General features: G+C 46.3%; 1 protein-coding gene across 1 annotated transcript in view; it reads right to left on the bottom strand.

Annotated features, from left to right (window-relative positions):
* The window catches only part of RHPN1 (rhophilin Rho GTPase binding protein 1), a 362,986-nt gene that overhangs the window by 95,329 nt on the left and 242,825 nt on the right, over nucleotides 1–24,832 (bottom strand). Inside the window, exons 6-7 of the mRNA XM_086966302.1 lie at nucleotides 17,212–17,336; nucleotides 16,798–16,964 (exon numbers count right to left, since the gene is read on the bottom strand). Coding sequence (XP_086822428.1) covers nucleotides 16,798–16,964; nucleotides 17,212–17,336 — 292 coding nt within the window. The remainder of the gene's footprint in view (nucleotides 1–16,797; nucleotides 16,965–17,211; nucleotides 17,337–24,832) is intronic.

The following is a 24,832-nucleotide window of genomic DNA, read 5'->3' as shown; positions in this document are numbered from 1 at the left end:
TGGGGAGGGGTTGGTGCACTGACCAGACTGCTGTCTACCCGACCCATGGGGCCAATAAGAGGTGTCTTCACTGCCACGGAAAGGCTGGAAAGCTTGCTCACCGTGGTGAGTGGATGGGTAAGGACACAGCTGTCCACCCCTTCTGTGGCCACGAAAAGAGAAAAAGGCGGACTGATGGTGACGAAGGGGCATGGAAAGGCCCAAAGATATGGCTGTAGCCCTGATGTCCCTAAAGTGCGCCATCACCAAATCTGCCACATCTTCGAAGTGACCAGAGCCATCAAAAGGTGTGACTGGACAACCCCAGACCACAAAGCCAAGCTAGCAGAAGAACACATTTTCTTGCCGAATTTATCCAGCTTTTTGGATTCCCGGTTGGGCGGGGCCCTAGGGAATGCGCCAAGGTTTACCTGTGAGGTGGGGGCTTGGACCACCAAGAAGTGCGGTGTGGTGTTGGATGAGAAAGTTTTGGTCCTCTGGAGCGGGGGTGGGGGTGGCGGGCAAGAGTTCTGTTCACAGGAGTTCCTGTGCTGGGCTTGGATGAGGTCCCAAGCAGGGCTTGGACCAGTTCCAAAGCAAGGCATCAGTAAGTGCCTCACTGAAAGAGAGGAGCGGTTCTGATTGGGACACTCGTGGCTGAAGGACTTCTGTCAAGACATTAGTCTTGATTGCCACCAAAGGCAAAATAAGGTCCAGGACCTCAGCATCCCTCCGCAACACCATTGCAAATGATGCTCTATCCTGCGTAGCCATGGTATGGGAAGAAAGCATAACAGCATCTGGAGATGTGTCCAGTGAACTGGCTTCACTAGGATCTTCTCACCAGTCCAGAGGGTCTTACTTAGTCTTGCATTTTTCAGGGTCCAGTTACCCCTACCATTCATCCCGGAATCCCATCCCGCGCGAACAGAGCTCAGGCATGGTGCCAGAGGCTGACAATGCCCCTCCAACTCCATGTCGGAATCGGGGAAGGGGACCGCACCTCCAGCGGGCGTTGGTGGCGCCAGGGGCGTTAGCCTCGGGACCGGCGCTTGGCAAGGTCGGGATGGTACAACTGGAGCCGGTCTGGAACGATCTGTGGATTTCTGGGTCCGAATGGCGCCAGAGTCGACAGCACAGATCCAGAAGGGACCTCTTTAGAACTAGCAGAGCCTGAAGGCATGCTGACGGCAATGGGCCACCCAAACAGTAGGAGCATGGCCTCAAACAATTCTCAAAGACGTGCGGAGGTCGCTCCGGCTCCAAGAAACTCGGGCTGCTCCTAGCTGACCCAGACACTAGCTCAATCGCAGAGCCAGGCATCGGGTGGCGATGCTGCCTCGTCTCGTTGGCCGTAGGACGAGGAGAAGTCGAAGCACACTTCAATTTCTTCTTATGCTTGGAAATACACAAGTGGCTCGATGACAGAGCGCGACGACGACCTCTGGCTCCGCGACCGTTCTAAGGACCTTCCTCTCATCCGGGTCTTTGATTGTCACGCCGCTAGGAGCTTTAGGGATAGCTCTCTCGAGGCCTTTGATTGCATGTTGTGGCAGTCCGGACAGGCCTTTGGGTCGTGGTCCCGCTCGAGGCACCAAAGGCAAATAAGGTATGGGTCCATCACCCACAACTGCCGGTGACAGGCGCAGTATATCTTGAAGGTGGCCTTCCTAGATTACATATTCTTGCAACGCAAGGAGGATACCATCAAAACAGTCAACAAAATATCGAACAAACTTAGTCAAAGAATGACTAAGTTGTAGCTCTTCCTGGATATGCGCTGACTGGTGCGGAAAGAAAAGAACGGACGCCAGTGTATCTGGGTGGTGCTTCTATAGGCACAGCGAAGGAGTACTGCTCACAAAAAATTTACGGATCCAGTCTGATGCCTGGGGATAATTCTAAGTTAAGGAATATTCGGCTAGAAGAGTCTATTAGATTTGTTACAGAGACATCTAATTGCAGATTCCTCATCTTGTGAATAGATACCAAAGAAGTACCTCCCCGGGATGTGGGTCTGTTGAATGGCTCAGAACAGGAAATCCTGCAGGACAGATAAGGCAAAATGATGTTGGTGGAAACATGGGTCAGCTCCTTCAAAAACGCATCACAAACAGTGACTTGATGAAGGATGGCTGATCTGGCAAACATATGAAGGCTGAAAGGGCCAGGAGGTAACCCGTAACTGTTGTAACAGCAAAGCCTTATTGGGCTAAAGAAAGACAGAACTAGAGAACATCAAACAACTTAGCATTTAAAGGTTGGCTGCTAAGAGACGAACCGTAAAGAACAAACTTCTCCCAGTATCTGGTATATACAGTCATGGTGGATGGATGTCTGGCTGCCAAGATAACCCCAACTACGTCAGAAGGGAGGTTGAAAGCCATCAGATGTCACTGCTCCATTTCCACATAGTGGGGGTGAAGATTGAGCAGGATGGAAAACTGTTTTTTTCTGCTGCAACAGGAGGTACTCCTAGAGGGGCATCATGATTTAAAGACGTACTCATGATGAGGTTTCGGGTACCATGTTCTCCATGCCCAGTCTGGAGCCATTAGGACGAATATAGGACGTTACAATGCAAACAATTACAACACATTATTTTACAACGCTGTTTTTACATCGCAACTATCATTACATTTCATGATTTTACAACACATGCCATTACAAGGCATATTTAAAAACTGCCATTACAATGCATTCTATTCCAACGCATACCATTACAAGCATAAAACTTTTAGAGCAACAGTAGAGTAAGTGTTGGATAGTGTAGGGGTAAAATTACTAATCCCACTCTAGTGAGTGCAACAGTAAGGAAAGTGTTGAATAGTGTAGGGGTAATTACTATTCCCATCTACCTCAAAACCCATACCCTCCCTAAAACAAAAAAAATTGCAACTACTTGCCTTATAATGCGCTGTAACGGCATGCCTTGTAATGGCACATGTTGTAGTGACATGCGTTGTAATGGCATGCAATGTAAAGGCAATTGTGTTGTAAAAGCAATGCACTGCAATGAGTAGGTGTAATGGATGGCTTGGGTCCGGTCTTTCCTATCTTTTTCAGCACCCTGGACAGGACAGGTAGGGGTCTTAGAAATGCGTAAAGGAGTCCAAATCCTGAATGCAGTTGGAAGGCATCTCGGAGGGAGGAATGCCTTAGGAGCTCCAACGTACGAAAGCTTTTACACTGAGCATTATCTGTTGTGGCAAATAGATCAAGCCAAGGTTCTCCCTAAAAGTGGAAGATGCCCTGTGCCGTCTCCAAGTGTAGCTGCCATTTGTGGTCCACCATGAAAGGTGGGATACGTTTTTGCGCCCTGGCATTTAAAGGTCACCCTAGGTGCTGTGCAATCAGGGAGATTCACTGAGTATGCAGTCACTTCCAGAAGAGCAGGGCCTCCAAGCCCAGGACCACAATCAGACTCTGCCCCGTTTGCTGCAGTACAACATGGCAGTCGTGTTGTCTGTGAGAACATGCACCCGTTTCCCCGTGATGGTCAGGAGGAATGAGTTTAGTGCCAAGCGGATCGCTGGCAACTCCAGCAAGCTGATGTGGAGGAGAGTCTTTGCTGGAGACCAGATTCCGCTTAGAGTCTCTTCTCCTGGTTGACCTCTCCAGCTCAGCATCGATGTATCTGTCACAACCGCTTGCTCTTGGTGGGGTGGGAACAGAGGTCTGGTGCAACTGGGTCGAGACAGCCACCACTGCAGGTCTTTTAAGGTTCCCTTCAACACCTGGATGGTCTATGAAAAGTCCCCTTGGTGCTAATCCCACTGAGACTTCAGATCCCACTGCAAAGCATGCAAGTGCCACTTTGCGTAGTGCACAAGCAGGATTCAGGAGGCCAAAGAGCACAGAAGCCGCTCATTGAAACTCCGGCCATGGGTTGAAACATCAGCATCATAGCCTGAAAATCCTGGAATCGTTGAGGCAGAGGAAAGGATTGGAAGAGCACCTGTATCCAAGAAGGCTCAGATGAAGGGCAGCCATTGTGAAGGAGTTAGGTGTGACTTTGGCATGTTGATGAAACATCCTAACAATGTCAACAGGTGGGTAGTAGTCTCAAGGTGACTTACGACTGCTTGAGGCGACCTCACCTTCAGGAGTCAGTTGTTGAGGTATATAAAGACTGGCCATCACCTTTGTGAACATCAGAGGTGCACTTGTAATGATTAAAGAAGCGGACTGATTACTGGGCCTCACAATTAAGTGCAATCAACCATGTGACGTACTCTCCAGGACCCGCTCCCGCTTTCGCTATGGATAAACTCCTGTTGCCGGGCGGCAACTTCAATAGAGCCTTATATTCGAAGTCACCACTCCGGCTCTTGCCTGGTCCCACGAAGTGTGCCGTACGTGCCTGGAAGGATGCGACTGTGGCTACAGGTTGGGGCGATAGATTGACGCGCATGACCCCGTTGTATGATTCTGAACGGCTGGGCAACCTGTGGCGGACGAAAGGGTTTGATAGATGGGATATGATTGGTATTAGCAAGGTGGAGGATCTTTGGGTTAGAGGAACAGTAAAATCCTTTGAGGCCCTGAAGGTAGAGTATCAACTGGATGACAAGGAGTATTTTCGTTACCTTCAGGTGCGGCACGCCCTGCTCTCTGTTTTTCCCCCGGGACGGAAATGCCCCAGTCGTCCCTGCTGGAAGATCGTATTCTTGACGGCCATGTCCCGGATAGAACGATTTCCTTAATTTATAAAAAAACTCAATAATACTAGGGCTGACCTTCTGGTGAAGCTTCGGGCCTCCTGGGTGGCAGATGGTCTCGAATTGGATGACGAAGACTGGCAAATGGCGATTTCCTCCCCTAAGGAGGTGGCTATTCCGGCTCGGCTCCGTATTGTGCAATTGAAGATCCTCCATCGAGTCTATGTGACTGGTATGCGTCTGGTACGAATGGGGCTCGCAACTGATGGGATTGTGTAGGCGTGGCTGTGGTATGAATGGTACCTTTCTTCATATTTTGTGGGAATGCCCGGTTATTTCTGCTTTCTGGTCTAGGTTTCATGATGTGATGGGGCGTGTTACTGGGGTCCCCCTCCTTCCTGAGGCGAGGCGCTGCCTGCTTAATGTATGGGAGCCTACGGATTGTACGGCCGCTCAGACCTTTTGGATCACCCTGGGCAACATGGTTGCCAAGAGGGACATAGAGCAGCTCTGGGGCTCCCACAGACCGCCTGGACTCAGTGCCTGGAAAGATAACATGGATTGGTGCATGTTTCGGGAGAAGGCGGTTTATGAGGCTCGGGTCGTCCTAGGAAATGGGGTAGAATCTGGGTGCAATGGAACGAATACCGTGGTGACATTTGTACCCCGCCACTTGATTACACTGACACCATTCCCTCCTCCCCATAATTGACGTTCCCTTAGTCAGCGTCCATTCTTACCACTCCTTTCATTGTTTCCCTCCCCTAGACCTGCTTCCATTCTTATATACTGATTTCCCGCTTTTCCTCCCCTCCCGTGAACTTGCCATTGCTTTACCATGTATTTGTTTTTGTTGTTTGTTCGACTTCGACAAAATTACAAAATTGAACCTTCAGTATCCTTTATATGATGTTTAATGCCACTACACCGTAATGAAGCGATATACGGCCTTTTCCGCAGTGTAATGTGGTGGATACTTTGCTCTCGTCATAGCGGCCGGCCTGAATGGGTTGTAAGCAGACGCTGTGTATTGTGCATTTGATAAATAAAGGTTTAAAAAAAAAAAAAAAAAGCGGACTGAGAACTTGAAGTACTCTTGGCCTACCTGAACAGGAATGGGGAAATAGGAGCCCTGCAAATTAATTCCCACCATTCAGTTTCCTGGATTCAGGGCACAAAGAACATGGGCCAGGGTGAGCATTCTGAACTTGTCTTTTTGGAAGAAAGAGTTCAGAGGGTGAAGATCTAGGATAGGGCAAAGGCCTCTGTCCTCCTTTGGCACTTCAGAAAAGAAAAAAAAAGGAGTAACAGCCAATCCCGATCTCCGACACAGGTACGCTTTCCAACGCTCCCTTTGCTAAGAGAGTATTAACTTCTCTGTGAAGGTGCTGTGGAGTTGCAGGCATATGTTGTCTAGAAAGCGAGTAGTGCCATTGTTCTCTTTAAATCTTTCTAAGGCAGAGTCACAGATTGCTTCAAAGAGTCTAGGACTGTCAAAGAACATGTCCATTAAGGATTATTGGACATGGTGGTATCCAGTTTCGAGTGAATAGAGTACTTCACTGAATCCTGACCATTCAAAATCAAATGCTACAAAATTGGTCAGATGTGTTCTGGAACAGCTGGCAAGATGGCTGCCACTATTTATTTTGAAAGGTTTTATATAGCGCTGGCTAGATCCGGAGGTATCAGAGCGCTTTACATGAATATCAGATCATAGTGGCAACATAGTTACTTGTAAGGTCAAGATAAATAATAAGCACAAATACGTAAGGGGAAAAGCAGGCAAGTCCCACAACATTTGCGAGTACCTGCCTAGGAGGTACAAGATATTTGCGGACCTGTGGGCGAGGCTGGCGGTGGAGAGCATTTGTATGGAGAATGTCTCCATTTGTTTAGACTTTCGGTCAGGGGCGATTGTGGGCAACGAACTGGGGTTCAGGTGACTGCCTGTACAACCAGAATCTCTGGAGTAGGAAGCTGGAGGAGAAAATACAGTTCACCAGGAGTAGGTCTGTGCTGCCTCATCATTTGCTTGTTCACTGGGAGGGGGGGGGGGGGGGGGCAATCCTTTTTGGAAATTGGGTTACTGTGTTGTAGAGCTTACATTTAGCCTCTATTTTAGCTTTAATTTTTAACTTACCATTTTTTAGAATGGCTGTTTGCACATGTTTTCCCCTAATACGTGGAAGTGCCATGCATGCATTTATGTCAGATAGATATTGCTGCCCGGTAGTCTGCACAATTAGTTCCAGGATTAGACAATTAGAACGTGATACCCTAGCTATATTGTTTTTACCAAAATCTTTTTATTGAGCAGTTGCTTTATGTACATCAAGCATAACTGGTTCATCCCTTGCATGATAGACATCATAGAAAATCAAGTTACAGTACATTCAAGTAAGACCGTTAGGATACATTGAGAAGTAACCTGCATAGACAGTAGTAATCAGTACATCCCGTCAGTAACCCAGGTGTAACTCGCATTGTGTCAGTCATCCTTTTTTTTTAGTGAGGCTCATTATCCTCTGTAATTGCGCCAGCTGTCCCAAACTTTCTCCCATTTCTCCGTGCAACCCCCAGCTCTGGTATACAACGTGAACAGCCCCTTGACACCAATCTAGATCGCCTTCCCAATCAGCAATTCGGGTGACCCACTTGCCCCCCCAGGCCTGTGCTATGTTTCACTTAGCTATCCCCGAGGTCAGTGCAAGCCATTTCTTTAGATATTTGAGACCCTCCTCATCGCCAGTCATACACAGAAGGTGCCACCTAGCCTCCAACGGCATGTTGAGTCTGGTGACTCAGGTCATAATTTGTATTACCCCCTTTCGGTAGGATTGAATTTCCGAACATTCCCAAAGTATGCGGAAATAAGAACCTACCATACTGCTACTTCTGGCACATAAGGTGTTATCGCACCTCCCAATGCAGTGTAGAAGGGTTCTAGAGTAGTATGATCTATGGAGTATGTGCAGCCAAATTAAATGGAAGCGGGCACATCTCTCTGGGAATGTGTGTTGCGCCAACCCAGTCATTCTCCTCTATAAGACCAAACTCCCCATCCCATGCTTCCCGCAGCTTCTGCAAAAGGTCAGAGGAGTTATTCATTAATTTCCTGTAGGTCAACCAGACGGCCTTGTCCGTCATGGGGTCCATGAGGAGCTGAGCATCCATAGATGATGATTCTGACAATTGCTCACCCTCTAGTATGTGGCACCGCAGAGCATGCCCCAATTGCAAATATTTAGAGAGCTCTGACTCAGTCATCTTGTATTCCTGCTGTAGCACCTTGCACGCTACCAAGGCTTGGCCTCTCTGTACATCCCATAAGTGTTCAATGCCTATCCGATTCTCAAACTGCCCCCGTCCCACAGGAGTTGTCTCAAGTCCCTATCAACTTTCTTAAAGACTTCAGGTGATATTTTATATGGGGTGCTCGGGAGAACACAGAGCAGACGCGGGAGGATCATCGTCTTAAAGAGAACAGCCCTGCCCATCAAGGAAACCGGAAGAGTTCGCCAATGGGCGACGTCACCCCGGAGGCGATCCAGTTGTGTAAACAAGTTTATCTTCAGGAGTTCTTCAGCTTTTCACGTAATTTAAATACCCAAATAATTGCCTAACACCAGCTGTGGGTAGTTCCAATACATAATTCAAGAAGTCCTCTTATTTATTTTGGTCCTTTCCCTATAGACCCATTTTCATATTATTATAAGCTTACACCTTCCCCTGCAAAGAAAAATATGCTCATACAAATGAAACAGATTTATTTTGATTTGTTCACTTCACAACTAGCCCTAAAGGATTATGAGTACTGGAAGGATAAGGTTGACCTTAAATCTGTTTGGCAGGTACTGTTGCTTTATTTAGGGCTTGTCTGAACCCTCGCTTGACTTGGTTTCTTTCTTTTCAGTACAGATGCATGAACAAGAGGTTTTTGATAGTCTACATAAGTGTGGAACTTCTTTGGGTCACTACATCTGTAAAAAGATAAGACTTCATGGCGTTTGTAATGCGTCCATGGCTAACCTTGCGTGTTATTTGAAAGATGTTCCGTATCATTCGTAAAGTCTTCTGTTTTGTTGCTTTCTAATGGAAGCTACTACATTTTAAATGATCATAGTTGTTGTGGGATGAACCCAGGCGTCCCTTATTTAGTCAGTTTCCAAGGTTGTGACTTGTTGCATAAATATCTTATGTCCTCCTACACATTCTATCAGGGAAGTTACCATGTGGTCAAAGGTTACTACCGTTCAAATTAACTTTGACCGATTACGCAGAGTGAAAGGCTTATTGAATCAAAAACGTAGTTCTAACATCTGCCAGAGAAATTTTAATCTACAAGCAGCATGTTTCTCGTCTGAGGTGCAATCACTGTTGCACACTTAATTGCTACAGCATTTTGGTAAGCTTGTACACCGTATTTCTAATGCTTCCAACACCGTGGGAGTGGCATACTTTTTTTAAGTGACTGGGTTTCACACTGCTTGGAGTTATTCTGGCTCTTTTACATTTGTTTTATTCAAGTGGTTTTGAAGGTATTCTTATTGTGCTATTTCTTTTTGTTGCTATTTTTGTTTCTCTGCAATGGATGTCACACACCAAGGTCTAATGGTAATGGAACAGTGCTTCTGAGGCGTGAGCGCATGATACAGTATTTTGGAGTATCTTTGTTATTGGAACTGAATGAGAATGGTCACGATCCTTCCAGACAGTGTAGTTTTAGAGTGTAGCCTGTGGTTAGCTGTCTATAGTGCTCTTATGAGTGTGTGGAATCTGCTTTTGCATCCTTTGCAGTCGCATCAGATATCTTTTTCTGTGATATTGCTTCCTTTGCTACAAGATGCCTACTATAAGTGCCAATTCCAGATGTTCCTTTGACTTCTGGTTTCCTGGCATCTTGATCCTCTTCTCAGGCGAGCACGTTTGCCTTCAGCTTCTGCTGAAAGGGCTGATGACCCCACTGGTTCCTTCGACCTTGCTCTTCAGGCCACTGTTGATATGTTGTCTGCAGATGCGGGTTCCTTCCTGCATTATTGTTTTTTTTCTTTGTAACACCTTGGGTATGCAAAAGTGACAAACCAAAGGGTTAGATCTGTTTCCACGAATTCCTCAGGAATCAGAGTTGTCATGTTTGAGGTTACCAATAACATTTATAACTCTGAAAGGTTAGGGGTTTAGATGTTGTACTGCGAACAAGCGAAAAAACATTTTATTTTATTTATTTATTTTAAAGGTTTTATATAGCGCTGGCTAGACCCGGAGGTATCAGAGCGCTTTACATGAATATCAGATCATAGTTACAAGTTACATCGATTACAAAGGTTACAAAGTTATAAGAGCATGGCAACATAGTTACTTGTAAGGTCGAGATAAATAATAAGCACAAATACTTAACCCCTTCCATGCTGGTGACGAACCCCAGCCGTCACGCTCTGCGGCGCTCGTGTGCTGATGACGGCTGGGGTTCGTCACGGCCCCGCCCTGTTCTTTTGTTTACCGCACAGCGGCGGAAACGGTCCAGCATGGAAGGGGTTAAGGGGAAAAGCAGGCAAGGGGAGAGATTCAGGGGAGGGGGGTAGTAGCAGGGTAAATAGACAGATAATGATGGCGGGAAACAGGAGGGCAGAGTGAGAGACAACGCATGGAAAGAGGAGGGGAAGGGCGACGGGGACACAAACCGGAAGACTAGTCAAAGCAACGTCCAAAGTCCAGTAAGCTGTGATCCCAGGGGAAGTGGTATCACTTCCCGATCTCTGTTGCGAGAGGCTCCCTTTACGCAGTGGACACTCTCAGAGGGGTCTCTGATACTCCAAGGCCTACATACTGGATTCTTCCCCAAAAATGGGAGAGGGAGTGCTTTGGCAAGGGGTGCCATACCATACCTCAGCTGTGAGTGACTCCCTTGGCGCAGTGGACTCTCTCAGCGATTGCGCTGAGACTACAGAGTATAAATATTGGATCTTTCCCCAACAAGGGGAGAAGGAGTGCTTAGTCAAAGGGCACAAAGGACAGGGGCTAGGCAGAGTAGCAGACAAGGGGAGAGATTCAGGGGATAGGAGCTAGGGAAGTAGACAAAGAGAGAAAGAGTACTAAATGGGAACATATTTAATGAATGAGTTATAATATAGAGCTGGCTAGACCCGAAGGAATAAGAGCACTTTACATGAGGAACAGTGATGTTGCAATTTACATCAGTTAAAAGTTACATAAGTATCAAGAAAGGCATTTAAAGAACATAGGGGAGCAAGGAAGGGTAAGGGGATAGGGTAAAGGGGTAGGATTAATAGGACATAGAGACGAGTGGAAAATCTGCCCAAGGGCCGGCTGGGTAGGTGACGGCAGTGGGGGGGGGTGGGGGGCGGGCTGTGAGGCCACAACCCATCTCCTCTTTAGCTATCTGGTAGATCCACCGGGCATCAGCCAAATCGCTTGGTCTCCACAGTCTGGGGTAAGATCTGCAGGTTCCAAGTCATGATGTGTAAGCAGGTTAGGGGATAGGTTCAAGGTCTGGTCAATGTTCAATTGTTGTCTCAGGGAAGTAAAACAACATGGAGGGGACCACTATGGAAGCCATCTTGGGGTCAGGTAGGGGATTGTACTGTACACTGGTGGCCATCCTAAGGTCAGGCAACAGGTAGAGTCCTTAACCAGGACAGCGGCTGCCATAGAATAATAGTCCCAGCCCTAGAAGGGACACATGGAAAGGGGTGCCCAGCCTACCGTAGTTCCTGTGATCATAAAGATGCAGTTACAGGATCAAGAAGAAGACAGCTCCTAGAGTGGGCACCATTTTGGGGTCAAGCACGGCTCCACAAGGAAATATTTCCTCATGCACCAAAGTCAGAAACTGTGCAAATGATGTTGGGAACCCATCTGCCCGCTGCGGTCATTAGCAGTGATATCTGTGCCCCTCGGACCATTTACTCACAGCCTGCTGCGCTCAGAACTCTGCTGTGACATCCAGGTCTCCTTCGCTGATTCATACTGCAGCGACGGCCGCCCTAGTCCTTCAGGTGATGCGGCTAGGCACCAGGATATATTGCTGAGGGAATTGCCGATGTTTACCTCTGGGGAGGCTCATCAGTGCTGGTGGGATCGGATTGGATTATTGGTCGCAAACGTAGCTCAGCAAAGAAAAGCTAGAGCGCGATCCGTATAATTTAGCCGTCATCTCAGGGTCAGGCGGGTATTAGTGCACGAACGCCGCAAGGTTAAACAGCAACACTGATCTTGGTATCTCAGGTTATCTTGAATAGTCAAGAAATAGGGTGGGTGAAATCCTTATAAGACTAGAGCTCTGGTGGGCAATACGGTTGTTGATTACCTTCTGAGCTGGTTTGAAGTCTCTCGTAATGCGCCATTTTGAAACTTCGCTTTTTTTCGTCCGACAGGAAATTGGCTGCGATTCTGCTTAAATCAGTACCTTCCATCAAGCTACGATCAGACCATTGTGGCAGTGCTTCATGTGTCGGCGTTGTGAAAGTCTGTCACAGAAATCTGTTTGAGACAATCCATACACCGCTTGAACACTGTTGCATTAGAAGGTGACCTTTTTCACGGAACATTGGAATTTGTTTGCAAAAAGGGTTTTGAAAAGTAAAAGTGCAGCTCTGGATCTGCGTATAAAGGCTCAAAAAGAAAGGAAAGGATTGTCAGTACACACCCCGTCAGGGTGAAGTTACAAGCAAACCCTACAATAACCTGTGCTTAACGCTCTGGTAGCTTGGAACAAAAGCAGTCAGGCTTAACTTAGATGCAATGTGTAAAGTATTTATGCATCCCATCAAACAGTAATAAAGTGAAAAAACAACAACTGAAAAATTCCACATAAATTTAGAAAATTAGGGTAAGATGCAATAAATTGAGACCATACAACAAAAATCTAATCAGTAGAACCCTAGATATGCAATTTTAAAGATTTCAGGTACGTATAGACCTTAAAAGCACAAAGCGCCAATTGCGGTTACCTGGACACACGAGACCGAGTGAAATTCACAAGTTCAAGCTGGCCGTGATGGCAGGTGGACTGGATACAGGGACCAGTTTAGCCCTGCTGAAAGAGTTACCTTCAAATGTACAGTGCAAAGAGTTCCGTTTGGAGAGGAGGGGGTTGCAAGGAGCAGGGAGAGTGTTGCAATTAGTCGATGTACCGCGAAGAGCAGGCTGGGTGTCGTGGACAGTCGTCGCTGTGCACAAAGATCCTGCAGGCATCACACCACCATTGCTGAAGCTTTCAGTTGCCGGCTACAGCGGGCTGTTGACGTGTTGCGTAAAGTTTCAATGTAAGTGCAATGGCGCGAAGAGTCAATTTAACTTCGCATTGGCAGGCGGCAACAGTTAACATCGGGACGCCCCGCCAGCTCCACGCTACCCTTTTACCCTACACCCTGGCTCCCATCCCTGCGTCCATCTCATCCCTGCTGGGTATTGCCTTCCACGAGGGTCAGATGGGTACAGGGACGGGTGCTCTTGTCGTCTCTGCGGAATTGCGTCACAAGCAAAGGTAAGACTTGTGGGGCACCTGACAGAATCCGAAGCCCACGGTAATCATTCCGCCCAGACGACATGGGCGACCCGGAGGTCACTCTGCAAGATATCGCAGTCATGCTGGCTGCCATGCAGACAGAGAACCTTGCCTTGGAGGTGTTAGTGATGATTTTTCCCTCTTGTATGAGGTCATTAGCCCTATTTTTATATTCGTCTGGGAGGTGCTGCAATAGGGTCTCTAGTTCATCGTAATGTGCTCTATCATACCGGGCTAACAGAGTGTTGGCGATACGCCATATGTTAGCTGCTTGTGACGCTGTTCTTTTGCCAGAGGCGTCCAAGAGTTTGGACTCTTTATCTGGGGTGGAGCGTCCCCTGATGTCTGAGAGTTGTCCCTTTTCCTAGCATTAGAGACTACTAGGGTATCTAAAGGTACGGTGCCCTTAATGTACACTGGGTCCACAGGGGCAGCTTTGTACTTTTTCTCAATCCTGGGGTTAATAACTCTAGCCCTCACAGGATCTTTAAACACTTTAGGTGCATGCTTGATGACACCTTTTAACATAGGCAAAATAGATGTGGACCTTCACGCGGTATCAAAATTGTCCATTAGGAAATCCTTTTCCACAGGGTCTGTATGTAAGTTAACCCTGTAGTATTGGGCAGCTCTGTGCAGTAGCTAATTAACACCTGGTGTGTTCTCTGGAGGGGAAGGCCTAGAGGGGTAGATGTCCTACTGTGGAACATTAGGCACATCTAGAGTGTTGTATTCGTTCCAGGGATCAGGGGCAGAAGGAGGACTAGGATCCCCTAGTGGCTCCTAATCCGCACCCCACCCCCCCCCCTTCATCAGAGGTGTTATCATCGTCCCTTGGTGGAGGAGATGGTGGAGGAGAATGGTGTGGTGGGGGAGGTAGAGGAGCAGGTGGAAGAGGTGGTGGAGAAGGGACCCTGAGGGGAGATGTGGCTATGTCCCTCTTTCTAAGTGGTGGAGCCGGTGCAGGCATATCCAATGGTATCTTCTTTGAACTTAGGGTGAGCTGACCAGTTTTAGGGTCTTTTAGAAGAGTTTTCTGTCTAGGGTCTGGTGTAAAGAGCTCTTCTGATGAAGGCTGGTCTTTTGGATCCGGCTTTTTCGGTTCGATAAACTTACGCGGCACCGACTCCGGAACGGTTTTGTGGTCCTTTGGCTCGGAATCGTGATGTTTTACAGTCTCTGTGGCTGTCTGTGAAACAGGTTGTTTCTTCGGTTACAAGACTTTTTTCAGCTCCGTAGGGTTTGAATCCGAACTTTTAGGGAGCGTTTTTTTGCTCGTCTCCGGGAGTTTTTTTCGGAGCGGGTGGGTCGGTGCTTGTAGATTTGGGTGCCGAGTGCATGGATGTGGAGGCAGCGATCGGCACGGCGGATGAGGGCGGTTTCTTTTTTGGTGCCGGTATCTGGGTTTCGGTACCGATGGCAGACTGACTCGAGCCAGAGTCGCCTGAAGGCTTACGAGGCTTCTTTGCCGAGCTCGAGGGCGGGGTATGGGAAGCAGTCTCACGGTGTGCACCTGGGCCCGAAGGTGAAGGTGTGACCGAAGCCTTTTTCGATGGTGTATGGAGGGGGGTCAGGGTCGACGTCTTTACTTACGACCCGCTGCGCAGGAGTAAGTTCCTCGACGTCGGAGTCCTCAGCTTCGGAGGCGCTGATGAGGAGTTCTTCAACCTGCTCTTATTCTGGTACGTCAACGCCCTCTTGGAAGATGTCATCGGGAATGGATGTCGACGAGCGAGGGATCGTTCTTCGAGCTTGACGATCCTGAATGGTATTCTTGGAGCGGAAAGAGGCACAAGCTGCACAGTCTCTGGCCTCGTGCTCCGGTGAAAGGCAGAGGTTGCACACCTCATGCAGATCGTTGTGGGGAAACTTCGAGCCACATTGAGGACATTTATTGAATGGAGTCCTTTCCATGAGCCAGATGCCAAGGCCCAAGTAGGCACAAAGGTCCTCGTCAACGACCGGAATCGAGGTCTTCGAAGTTGAAGAGAGGCGCGACGACTGGGGATCGCGATCGAAAACAATACCATAGAAAGAGTGAAGGATAGCGCGTTGAAAGTGGAATCTGTGACGGTTCAGAACTGGAGCACGAGAAACACATCCGAGCCCAATGGCGGGAAAAAACAATCTGAAGATGGAGTCGATGCCCATGCGCACTATTGCCTACGGGAGGAGTCACCTATCTTTGAACTTCCAAAGACTTTACCAAAACAAAAACAACTGATACCGATCTATGGATAGTGTGTGATCTGCAGCTCATATGCCTCGAACATCCATTTCAGCCAATGCAGCCAGGAACTGGAAGAACAACTCTGTATCCGTCAGTACTGCCCTAATCCAAATCGGGAAATAAGTGAAGAAACTCCCCCTTAAAGAGCATTGTATCATGATGCAGTAATAGTCCACAAACCAGCTACTTTCCAATTGCTCATTGACTGTTTCTGTACCTTTGACCCTGTCCAGCGCCCAGTGCTTAATAGCTAGGTTTGCCCGCTACAAAATGCCACATACATACAATTGATCTTTGTACGACACCTCATCGCATACTGTGCTTGCTATCTTTAGGTGGAGTGACGCAATTTGGGGCCTGTTTGCATGGAAGGCACTACATTTGAGTACAAGGCCACGTTCTACTCAGTAAGCATCATGTGGTTCTCCATGTTGAAGGTCAATATTGTTTCGAATCGCATAAACTCTACTGCCTCTGGACTGCTAGCCACTTTCCTAGATTCCTCCCATGCAGTGATTAGAATGGGGTTTGTTCTCTTTCCAATCTGAAGCCAATTTGCTCTTGGCCTCCTAGGAAGTTGGCATTAATGAATTGCTAATGCTAGATGAAGACCACTCATTTACGCAGATATTCTGCGTATGACAGCCTCAAGGTCGAGCTTTAGTAGATCCTAGGGAATATATGATAAAGCTCCCTATTAAAGGTATAAGAGGACTACTTTGAATTCAGCCTGCACTTTACCATACTCATTGACTTGGGTGGAGTAAAAACATAGAGTAATTCTTAAGTGATTCTGAAAAGGGATGATCTGGGGATCTTGACTTCCTGCTGTTGATCATGATGTGTCTCAACTGAACAGATGACAGAGGGGCGTAAGATTTATGAAAGTGTGGGCTATTTGCTATGTATCGCTATGGGTGGGGGTATCCAGCAAGTGAGCAGTATCCGGGTTAATAATCAATAGCATGATCATACATGTACCATAAAAACACACATCACATATCAAATCTCAGTACATAAGTTCATCATTAATATGTACAATATTATGATAGGATATGCCATCAGATCAAGGATTAAAAAGATTATAAACAATGAAATAAAATGTATAAAATCAGTTATATGTTGAGGAGAGCTAAGGCATTTAGCTTACAGCACTAGGCTCGCAACTGGGCCCGCACTTATATTTCCCCCTGCTTCAATTGTGGGTGTTCAAGTAACCGCTTTTGACCTCAATTAACTTCTATGAGATGTTTTATGTTCATTCCTATGCAGAGATTTTTCCTCAGAAGTGGCAGCACTACGCTAAACACAATCAAGATCTGGGTGGGCAAGAGCAGAAGCGTTAGCATGGGAGATCTGTGGTAACCATTAGTGGGAATTAACACCATTAAACCTACCGGCAGCTTTTTGAAAAGCATCTATAGTATTGTCAACCCCTTTCAGAGTGGATCGATCCTGGCGTGCTGCAATTTGAGTGTAGAGAGCCCCGGTATTAAACAACACACTGCCCTTCTCGAAGGCTAGTGCACGCTGGCAAGCAGGCACTCCAGTCAGGGAATCATACCTAGAACATGAGATGAAAAGAATCAAAAGAAAGCACTTTGAATAGTAACAGGCGATGACATTATGAATTCAAACCAAGTGCCGACAGAAGAATTCTACAGTACATAGAGGTCAGTGGTACACTTACACATTATACCAGCAAATGTAGCTCTTTCACGCTGTGGATACATTTCCAGCCCATGAAATAAGAGTTGACATGCAACACATGATCATCACAGTCTCATAGCGAAGCATCAAAGAACACTCACCAGTGAAAAAAAACACCCAGGTTTTTATTCAGAGGGAAGAACCTGTAGTCCAGGAAATAGAGCTGGTTGTAGTATTCCATCAGTAGCTCCAGTCCCGACTCATTCCGACTTGGCGTCCGCATTGCCTGCAAGGAACACCACAGAGATGTAGCTTCATTTTTGCAATGTTTAATAAGGCATTAGAGTAACTGTTTAAAGAGAAATAAAATTGGAATATCGTTTCGCTTCTATACAAGCATGAAGCTAGAACGCTGAACCTTTGGAGAGCAATTTAATACTCTTTCAGACACTGGTAAAGCAAAGCATCTTTGCTGACTAGAACAACTTCAGGCACCTTTGATCTTATCTGCTTCTCTCTCCAATGAGTCTTAGTCACTTTTGTACAGGTCTAGTGACAATCTGGTTCACCATCAACTGTTTACTCACAGCAAATGAACTAAACCTTTAGTAGTGAGTGTGGCAGAGGGAGCTCTATAGGAAAAATGCTAACCAACAGACCACAAATTCTAGCCCATCTATGCAGACAGAATGAAAATCCCTTACAGACTCCCTTACTCATCCTGTTCTCTGTATCAGAATGAAATAATGGTCTGTGGATTTCACAGCATCAACAACAGGACTCCCTACTGTGTGAAAACAGCGGCATCAGTAAAATGAATTTCAAGTAGCAGGTTTAGAAGCAGCTGGCGGCAGGAACTGGTTTGAAGAACAGTTCCTCTACCCAGGTTCAGTGTTACCATTTCCAAGGGAAGGCGAGTAAAGGTTGTAGGTATCATCAGGTGCGCCCTGCCCTGTTTGAGTCAAGGAGGTTTCACCTAAGAGTAATAATAAGTTTATTGCACAGTTAATTAAAACTCACAGTTTAAAGTAAGTACACAGCTTTAAAAGAGATACGTGTCAAAGGTAAAATAAATTATCAGGAGTTAAAATTATGAAGTTCATATTAAGAGTTTACGTTTTTGTTATTGTTCGTTTGAGCTGCGGACCCATGGTTGTGCTCGGATGCAGTGTCTAACTGTTACTCTGTTTCCTCATTTGGTGTCTCCTTAATTCTCTCCGTCACTGCGTCAAAGTATTTTGTAAGTCTGCAGTTTAATTGGATCTCCTGCGGAATAAAACATAATTTGACTGCTTGTCTGCAGGTTCTGATGCCCTTCTGGTTCCATATTGCGCGTAATAAGGATCTACTTTTGTCCGTTAAGATTGGACAGATACATATTATGTGGATTAAATCTTCAGGTCCTGCACTGCAGAGACTGCAAGTTTGGTCTTCCTGGTTCCTTTTCCATGGGGCCAGATGAGGGAGAATTGGTAGTATACTGAATCGTAATTTTAAAAATTTCTCTTTAGTCTTCTGTTTGAATCCGTGATCCAATATCACGCTGTCTAATATACAAAGCCCTTCAGTGCAGGTGTCCAGATTTTCTGAAGTCACTCATCGTCACGTACTGCCCGGTCCGCAACCTTCGCTCAGCCCATTTTCACCTTCTGGTCACCCCCGTGGTTAAACTTAAAAAGCTGGGAGGTTGCAGATTCAGTTACTTGGCACCCAAATTGTGGAATTCCCTCCCCCTCGCAATTAAGACCTCTGACACCCTGTTGAGTTTCAGAAAGAGTCTGAAAATCTGGCTCTTCTCTAAGTCCAACTAGTCTTCCGGCCGCCACCCTACAAACATAATTTTAGCGCCAGGAAACTTACGGTATCAGTGCGCTTTATAAGTTTCGCTTAACATTAACATTAACATACGCTTGGGTCTTTAGTGTTTTATAGTCGTTTAAGACTGTCCATCCATGTGCCCTTTTTGCTAGGGTTTCCTTGTCCTCTAATAGCGATGTTATTTTTGTAACCTTTGTTACTAGCTTTTTGAAGCTTTTGTGATCTACTGAGGTGTTCCAGAGGTCAGACAGTTCGAGTACTTCTAACGATTCCATCAGATACTTCCTTGCGTATGATGATTCTCGTCGCTGCAGCTCAGTCCAAAGGTGGCGTTTAGGGTGCCTTGCTCTGCATTTCTAATCTTATGCCAGCATTTTATGAAGCTGCCCCTTCTTTCCACTGTCTGTTTTTGAACCCCGAACTCCAGACGGGTTTGGGCAGGGGATACGTAGCTGGGTAGCCGAAAGATGGTTCTGAAAGTTTTGCTGATTACTCTATCAAGGGTAAGAGCATCTTTTCTGAGAGTTGATTCGCTCCCATATGTTAGCATCGGTTGAAGGGGAGCTTTCAATACTTTTAGAAGCGGGTCAAGCGTGTAATCTGGCAATATTTTCTTCAAGTGGATCATCGCAAAGCAGCTCATGGTGCCTTTTCGATGCAACGTCTCTAATTGCGGTTTAGACAAGCCTCTGCTGTCTACTAGGACTCACAGATATTTGTAGCACGCTAGATGGTCCAATTTGTGACCGTCCAGATACCAGCAGTTTTTCCTGGCCTTCTTATAATTCACAGCCATAGTTTGTTTTCTTTGGGTTGATTTTTAATCCATTACTCTGTGAAAATGTGCTGGTAGTGTTTAGGAGTTGCTGAAGGCCAATTGGAGTTCGACTTATTAGAACCAGGTCGTCAGCGTAGAGGAGGTTGAACAGCGTAATGTCCCCCAGCCCTGGGGCGTGCGATTTGATGTTCTCCAATTCCCCTGGTAGATCTGCCAGGAAAAGATTAAACAAAGTAGGGGCTAGGACGCACCCTTGTTTTAGTCCTTTAGAGGTGTTGATTCTCCTGGAGAGGTGCGTCCCGTCTCACAGCTTAATCTTAACCCAGGTGTTAGTGTGGAGTAAGATTAATTGCCTCAGGAGGAGTTGCGGTATTCCCCATTTGTCAAGCTTTTGCCATAGTTTGCCCCGGTCCACATGGTCAAAGGCTGAGCTGTATTCGATAAAACATAAAAACAGGGAGTTCTTTCCTACTTTGGCCGCGTCTGTTAGCAGAGTTAGTGCCATGACATTGGTAGTAGTTCCTTGTCCTCTGCAGAACGCTGTTTGATTTGCCGGGATTATGTGTTTTGACGCTGCCCAAGATGTCAATTCATCCAATAAAATGCCCACATAATACTTTGCTTCTATGTCGAGTAGAGCGATCAACCGATAATTGCAAGGATCACTCCTGTCTCCTTGCTTGTGAATTGGGCTTATTGGCGATCCTTGCCAGGATTCAGGGCAGGTTTTTAATTCTTGCATGCCCACAAAGAGTGGTAGTAGTGTGTTGCTCCAGAATTCGATGTCGTGTTTAAATATTATCAGTGGTATTCCGTTTGGGCCTGGAGCTCCTTCCATTTTCCCCTTCTTTATTTGAGTTTTTATCCGATCCGCTGTTAAGTTGATTTTGTTCTCTATGGCGCTTGTTAGTGTGCTGTTTTTCTTTGCCTCATCAGTCTTCTTTTGGTCGTATTTTCCAGTTATGCTTTCCTTGGGATTTCTGGACCCTCTTTGTCTTTCCTGTTTCGTTGTCCATCTGATTGTTGACTGTTTCTTGCGTTGACGAGGTTGTGGAGTTACTATCATCAGGTTGATTAAAATAATTGTGCAGGAAGTCAGCCCAAGCTGCCTCTGATATGTAGGAGTTTATTCCTTGAAGACCCGGCCGCTGCAAGCTGTGAATTGTTTGCCAAAATTTAGCACTGTTTTTTTGTTTCGAATCGTACTTTATTTTTGCCCAGAGCTAGTCGTTCGCCTGTCTTTTGATTTCCCAGATTGCATGTCTTAGGCTTACTTTTAAGCCGCATAGAGCATCTTGCAAAGGCCCTTCTTCAGGCTGTGTACGGAGTTGGTTAAGAGTTTGCTTTATATTCCGTTTAATTCTTTTTATCTCCAGCGTGTTTGCCTTACTCTATACAGACTTCGGAGTTTTGCTTTGAGTGGCCTTAGTTTTGTGGCGTATTTGGACCCCAGAGTCTGTGTACCGCTCCCAGGCCTCTATTGGGTTTATAACCAAATTGCACTGATGAATAAGCTCCTTTGCGTTTGTAGACCGTTCTTCGATGTTGTGTTGTTTGTATCTTATGCGTTTGAAGTCTGATGTATATTCAGATCTGGCGCATGCCCTATCTTCCGTGGGGTTTTCTCTGGTTGTCCTTAGAACGGTTTCACCTAAGCACATTCTAATAGCTTTATCAGTTTTTTAGATATGTTGCACATCAGCATGGATTGCTGTGCATCATGGCTTAAAGTAATGAGAAAAATGTGCTATGATGAGCTCAGCACCGACTGCATTATAGAGCTATTTTGTCTTTTAGCCATGCTTGCTTTGCTGTGCAATGTGTAAAAAAAAATATAACGCGGGATAAGCAACACGAGGGAAGCATGTGGAGGGAGCAGCAACAACAGACAGTGGGGGAAAGCAACACGAGGGAGGTTTGAGGGACGAAGGGAGCACTAACAACAAACAGCTGGAAGAGGGAGACAATCAACAAGAGGAAGGTGTGGGGGCGGGACAAAGACTTCAGACACATGCACTCTTATAGACTGCATGGCAAAAAGTAAAATAAGAAGGACACAGGAAGCTATATTAGGTCAATGCTCCAAGAGCAGGGACAGCAAATGAAACCACAGGAGGAAGCCGAAGGAAAGTAGGAGGCGCTGACCAATAAGAAGAAAGGCAGCAAGAGCGACATGGAAGCTAACCAATGTTAAGAAATAGTAAGCAGTGGGTTGGCTCGAAAGCGGTTTTAAGCTTTTTTTGTTATTAACAAAAGATTTTACAGTCAGGGTATGTGCCTTCTCATGCAAAAACTAAACAGAGAAGTACCTATCACTCATTAAGAGAGAAAGAGGTTGTCAAGGATGGAAAAATATGGCCGTAGTGTTAAAGAATTTCTGCAGCTATTTACATGCCCAGACGTTTTTTAATACAAACAAAATTATGTGAAAATCATGAGCGAGGGTTGAATTAGTATAGAAAATTAAGAAAATAAAAAAATCAAGTATTTAATTAAACACATCTGGTACATTAGGATTTAGCTCTGCTGGTCCTTCATGAAGTGAAAACCAAATTGAAAATATCTGGAATCGGAAACACGTGCACTTTTTTAAATTACGCAGACTACACAGGTACACTCCTGGCACAGTTTTTCACCAGCAATTGCACTCCTTAACACGTGCAATAAGAGAAACTGCTGCAAGGGGCCAAGTGCAAAAAAAATGGTTATTTAAATTATTGGGTCTAAATGTCAGTGCAGAATTTTACCCCTGTAATTTATGTAATCTGGTCCATTTATTGGAACACTGTACATTTAGTGCAGGTGTACAACTTTTTTTAAAATTTTGATAAGCAAGCCAAGAACCTGTAACTCCTTATTTCAATTAAATTAGTTTACCTAACCATTTGTTTTACAGGGTCTCATCTTATACAACTTTCCTAGCGCGAAGACATCAAGCAGTTTGTGACTAGGCGCTTTGCGGACGACATAGCATAGTAAACAAATGGCTAACCGTGACCTTGAAAATAAACCAGACAATGGCTACTCGAACTACCACATCTAAAAAAGAAACATATTTCAATTCCTTCTCTTTTCTCCAGTGTTATTCCATCACTTGTACGTTTGGCAAATATTATTTTATTTATATTTCAATAAACACTGGCAACAGTGCATCCACCGGGAATCAAAAGGCATACATTTCATAAGTATGTAAATGAGTGTGACTTGTCGTGTATTACTGCTTACTTGCATAAGCATGCAGCGGCGTCAGCTGTATGATGGTGATCGGTTAGATTCACCAGCCACAATCACATCATCACAGGGTCGCTGCCCCAAGCCCAGGGCCGCAGGGGGGTAACTGTGGGGTGGGAGGCAGAGTTTTTTGTTTAGGAGGGGGTCCCCTTACCCTCTATGAGTCTATGCCATGCAAATGCATGCCTTGCAAAATGTGTTCTAACGCATGGAATAAGAAATGGTTATTCCCACGGGGATGCCCCTCCGATTACCCGAGCAGGCCCCTGCAAACATGTTCAGGGGGGCCCCATTGGGCCCAAGACCAATGTTACGTTAAAAATATTTGTACCGCGCACGTTCACCAACGGTTTCATGGCACTCTTGACATAGCGGCAGCTGGGGTGGAGGAGTTACTCAAGTGTTGACTGAAACAGGAAGGTCTTCAACAGTTTGCGGAAGTGATCGTAGTTGGGGCAGAGGCGGAGTGCAGTAGGGAGGGAATTCCAGGTGGAGGGGGTCATGGCAGAGAAACTGAGGCCACCATGCTTTTTCTGTCTGGTTTTAGGAGGACCCAGGAGGTTGAGAGTTGCAGAGCGGAGGTCTCTGTGGGGGACATACCGTGTAAGGCAAGAAGAGATGAATGCAGGGGCTAGATCAGATAGGGCTTTGAAAGTGACACAGCCAAGTTTAAAGATGCAGCGTTTAGTGATGGGGAGCCAATGGAGGCTACGCAGAAGAGGGGTGACATGCTGGTATTTTGGCTGGCTGAAAATCAGGCGGGCTGCCTGATTCTGGACAAGTTGCAGCCGGTGGAGATGGATTGATGGAATTCCAGCATACAACGTGTTAGCATAGTCGAGTCTGGAAGTGATCAATGCTAGGATGACTAAGATTAGAGCATCTCTAGTGAGGAACCTACTGATTTTACGAATCCGCCTTAGGTGGAAAAAACAGGATGAGGTGACTGCATTGATTTGAGGCCTCATGGAGAGGTCCTCAGAAATGATCACCCCCAGACTCTTCACAGTGCTAACTGGGCTAGGCGGAGTCCCCAGAGAGGAGGGCCAAAAGGTGGAATTACACGGATTAGTGGAGCCCCCGACAAGTACCAGCTCAGTTTTTGTGGGGTTCAGTTTTAACTGACTATGAAGCATCCACTCAGCGATTTTGAGCATAGTGGATTGAAAGTTGGAACGAGAGGAAGGAAGTGGGTCAATGGGAAAAATTAACTGAAGATCATCTGCGTAGTTGAAGATGGTAACCGGGGTATTACGGAGGGAAACAAGAAGGGGCTGAAGGTACAAGTTAAACAATAAGGGTGAGAGCGCTGAGCCCTGAGGGACCCCGCACGTAAGGGATGAATAGGGCGCAGAAAAGGTAGATAGATGGACTGCTTGAGTCCGATGGCTCAAAAAAGATCTGAGCCAGTCGAGGGCCACCCCCTGGATGCCGGCGTTGTTGACACGGTCGATCAGAATAGTATGATCGACCGTGTCAAATGCAGCCGACAGGTCCAGGAGGACAAGGGCCTGAGAGATGTTGTTGTCGGCACCTTTCCTCAGGGCATCCAGGACGGCTACTATGACCGCCTCGGTGGATTGGAGGAGTCTAAAGCCAGCTTGTTGGGCATCCAGGAAGGAGGAATTCTCTATAAAGGTACTCAAGCAGCGAGTAACATAGGTCTCCAGAATTTTGCCCAAGTAGGGAAGGAGGGAAATAGGGTGATAGTTACTTAGAATGGTGGGGTCAGCATTAGTTTTTTTAAGAATGGGTATGACAGCTGCCTGTTTGAAGGAACGGGGGACCTCCCCAGTAGCAAGAGAGTTGTTGAGCAAAGCTAATGGAGGGCCGGGGCAATGAATTTGTCTGCACGATCTGGGAGACACCGGGGTCCCTCATCCCATTATGGGGGGCCCCATCATTATGCGTTACACCACTGCAGGCCATGCACAAAAACCCATGAATGCTGGGCC

The sequence above is a fragment of the Lissotriton vulgaris genome, chromosome 4_1 (assembly GCF_964263255.1).
Source record: "Lissotriton vulgaris chromosome 4_1, aLisVul1.2, whole genome shotgun sequence".
Lineage (NCBI taxonomy): Eukaryota > Metazoa > Chordata > Amphibia > Caudata > Salamandridae > Lissotriton > Lissotriton vulgaris.
This window is presented reverse-complemented; position numbering and strand designations above follow the sequence as displayed.